This window comes from Merops nubicus, unplaced genomic scaffold (genome assembly GCF_000691845.1).
Source record: "Merops nubicus isolate BGI_N331 unplaced genomic scaffold, ASM69184v1 scaffold16422, whole genome shotgun sequence".
NCBI lineage: Eukaryota > Metazoa > Chordata > Aves > Coraciiformes > Meropidae > Merops > Merops nubicus.
In genome coordinates, this window is record NW_008592998.1 from 1 (window position 1) to 2,598 (window position 2,598).

The 2,598-nt window shown below is 48.8% G+C and overlaps 1 protein-coding gene across 3 annotated transcripts in view; it reads left to right on the forward strand.

Moving 5' to 3' along the window:
- Positions 1-24: 24 nt before the first annotated feature.
- Positions 25-2,598, forward strand: part of LOC103768201 (signal peptidase complex catalytic subunit SEC11A) — a 7,848-nt gene continuing 5,274 nt past the window's right edge. For 2 of the 3 annotated variants that reach the window (XM_008935341.1, XM_008935342.1), the window contains exons 1-2: positions 25-131; positions 1,792-1,941. In XM_008935341.1, the coding sequence (XP_008933589.1) occupies positions 49-131; positions 1,792-1,941 (233 nt within the window). In that variant the 5' untranslated portion in view covers positions 25-48. The remainder of the gene's footprint in view (positions 132-1,791; positions 1,942-2,598) is intronic. The other variant, XM_008935343.1, reaches the window with a different exon arrangement.

The following is a 2,598-nucleotide window of genomic DNA, read 5'->3' on the forward strand; positions in this document are numbered from 1 at the left end:
CCCCCCTTCATCCTTCCCCAGCTCTACTATCAGGTGCTGAACTTCGGCATGATCGTCTCCTCCGCCCTCATGATCTGGAAGGGGTTGATGGTGGTGACGGGCAGCGAGAGCCCCATCGTGGTGGTACTAAGGTAAATACCCGGGCTGAGGGGGTGGAACGGCCGCAGAAGCGCCGGCGCCACCCGGAGGAGGTTTCCCAAAACGATGGGGCAGCTGGAGGGAGGTTCCTGCCTCGTGCCCGGCGGGCCGAAGGCTCTCTAAGAACGGGCGCTCTCGTGTAACGCAGAGGAACGGCGAGGGGAGAGGAAGTAGGTAAGCAGAGCTGGCAGCTTTACCTAAAAATAGCATCTCACTCTTCCACTGCTGCCAGCCGGTACGTTAGAGCAGGGGCCTGATGATGGGCAAAGGGGAGGAAGGACTTCGGAGAAATACGGCGAGGGCGTGACCAGGCGTTTCTAGATCGGACCAAAACTCCTGGAGAAGAACCTGGCAGCATGGCTCAGCCTTGGCAAAGGAAGGGTCTTGAAGCACGGGGTGACAAACATGTTGCTTGAGGGGGAGTGAGGCTTGCAGAGCACACCAACAGCCCTTCCCACAGTAGAAGCTGGGGTAGCAGAACATCACAGTGCACTAGTACCTCCTACTGGATCTGTCCACATGTCTCATTGCTGCTACCCGAATAACTGAAATATGTGATGAGTTTTGCTTAGTGAAAAGGAAATTGAAGCCTTTGAGATCATAGAATCATAGAATGCTTTGAATTGGAAGGGACCTCAAAAGGCCATCTAGTCCAGCCCCCCTGACTGGGAATGCCAGGGAATAAACTCTTGTAGTGACAAGCAGTTGTTAAGGGTTTTGAATGGGAACTGGGTTGCTGAAATGCCCAGTGAGCTTCATTATGTGTTACATTGCATCCTTAAAAGTATCCACTAATTCTTCTTTCGCAGCTGCTCAGGTTTTTCTGGTCTTCTGGTGCACTGTAATGTGGCCAGGAAAAGGGGAGCCTTAGCTGTGCTCTGAGATAAGGGTTATCCCTTTGTCTTTAGGTGTTGCATGTTGCCCTCACAGAACCACTGTGTGGCAGGTACTACCACTCCTGCCCTTCTCCTGCCTGAAACAAATTCCTGTGGCCAGAGTTCTCAGGCAGCCATCAGATGCTGGCGTGGATATTGTACTATGCCATCTGTGCTAATATAACACAGCCTCCCTGGATGCATCTCTGAAGTACAGGGGAGGTGTTTCACACTGCTCTGTTATTCCCAGTGGGTAAGACAGGGGCCATTAGGTCACCTCCCTTCTTCAGCAACATGATCTTCTGTTCTGAATAGCAGCTCCTGCGCTGTCTTGAGATACAACACAAATAGATGCGGTATTTAACGTTCATAGTTTTGTTTAGTATTGCATTATTTATTTGGAAAGAAGAAGGTTAAGTATTTTGTGACAATTGCCATTTACAAGACAGGAGAAAAATCGCTTGAGCAGCAGGGCCTGAAATGGGATCATTAAGCAAAGGGGTGAATCACAATAACAAATTTTCAGCACGCCCGTCTGTCTGTTCTAGATGGGGCTACAAGAGCCCGTGTGGTCTCTGTGCTTTGTTTGTGAGGATGCTCTGCCTACCTGCAGAAAAACAAATGGGAAAGAAAAAAAAAGCCTGCTCTCCAGGGTGCTTTTCTTAGGAGGCTTTCATTCAGGTTCTTGTGATTTTTTTTTTTCTTAAAGGACTGTAAACACCGAAATGTGATTCTGAGTGTTTGAATATTGTTCTACTGCTTCTCTTCTCTTTTCCAGTGGAAGCATGGAGCCCGCGTTTCACAGAGGAGACCTCCTGTTCCTCACGAACCGAATTGAAGATCCAATCAGAGTGGGAGAAATCGTGGTCTTTAGGATAGAAGGAAGGGAAATTCCCATAGTCCATCGTGTCCTGAAAATTCATGAAAAGTATGTTGAGAATCTGGGGGTTTGTTCTGTACATGTTTGGCTAAACTGTATTTTTCCTCATTTCCTTGGGTGACTGAATGGGTGGAATGTCAGTAGCAGGTATCCAGGGGCTGCAGGAATTAATGTAGAAGCTTCAGTCAGAAAAAATCTGCACTCCTTGGTTTCCTTGTAAAGATCATCCAGCAGAATGCACAAGTCTGGGGAGTCTGTGCCAGTGTCCTGGATTCCCCATGTCACTTGATGTCTCTTGTGCCATTGTTTCCAACCCAAGCTGCTATATAACGTTGTTGTGTTGTGTCCTGTAGGTACAGCTGTGTTTGTGTATGTGAAGTGACTCTTGCTGGTAGAGGTAGTGCTGGTGGAAGAAGGTTATTCTGTGTGTAGTTTGCATTATTTTCAAGCTTGTCTTTGGGCCTGTTCTTTTTAAGATCTTTGTCAATGATCTGGATGAGGGGATTGAGGGCGCCCTCAGTATGTTTGCAGATGACACCAAGTTGGACAGGAATGTTGATCTGCTGGACGTTGAGGAGGCTCTACAGAGGGACCTGGCCAGGCTGGATAGATGGGATGAGGCCAGTGGGATGAGGTTCAACAAGGCCAAGGGCCAGGTCCTGCTCTGGGATCACAGCAGCCTCCTGCAAAACTCCAGGCTGGGGA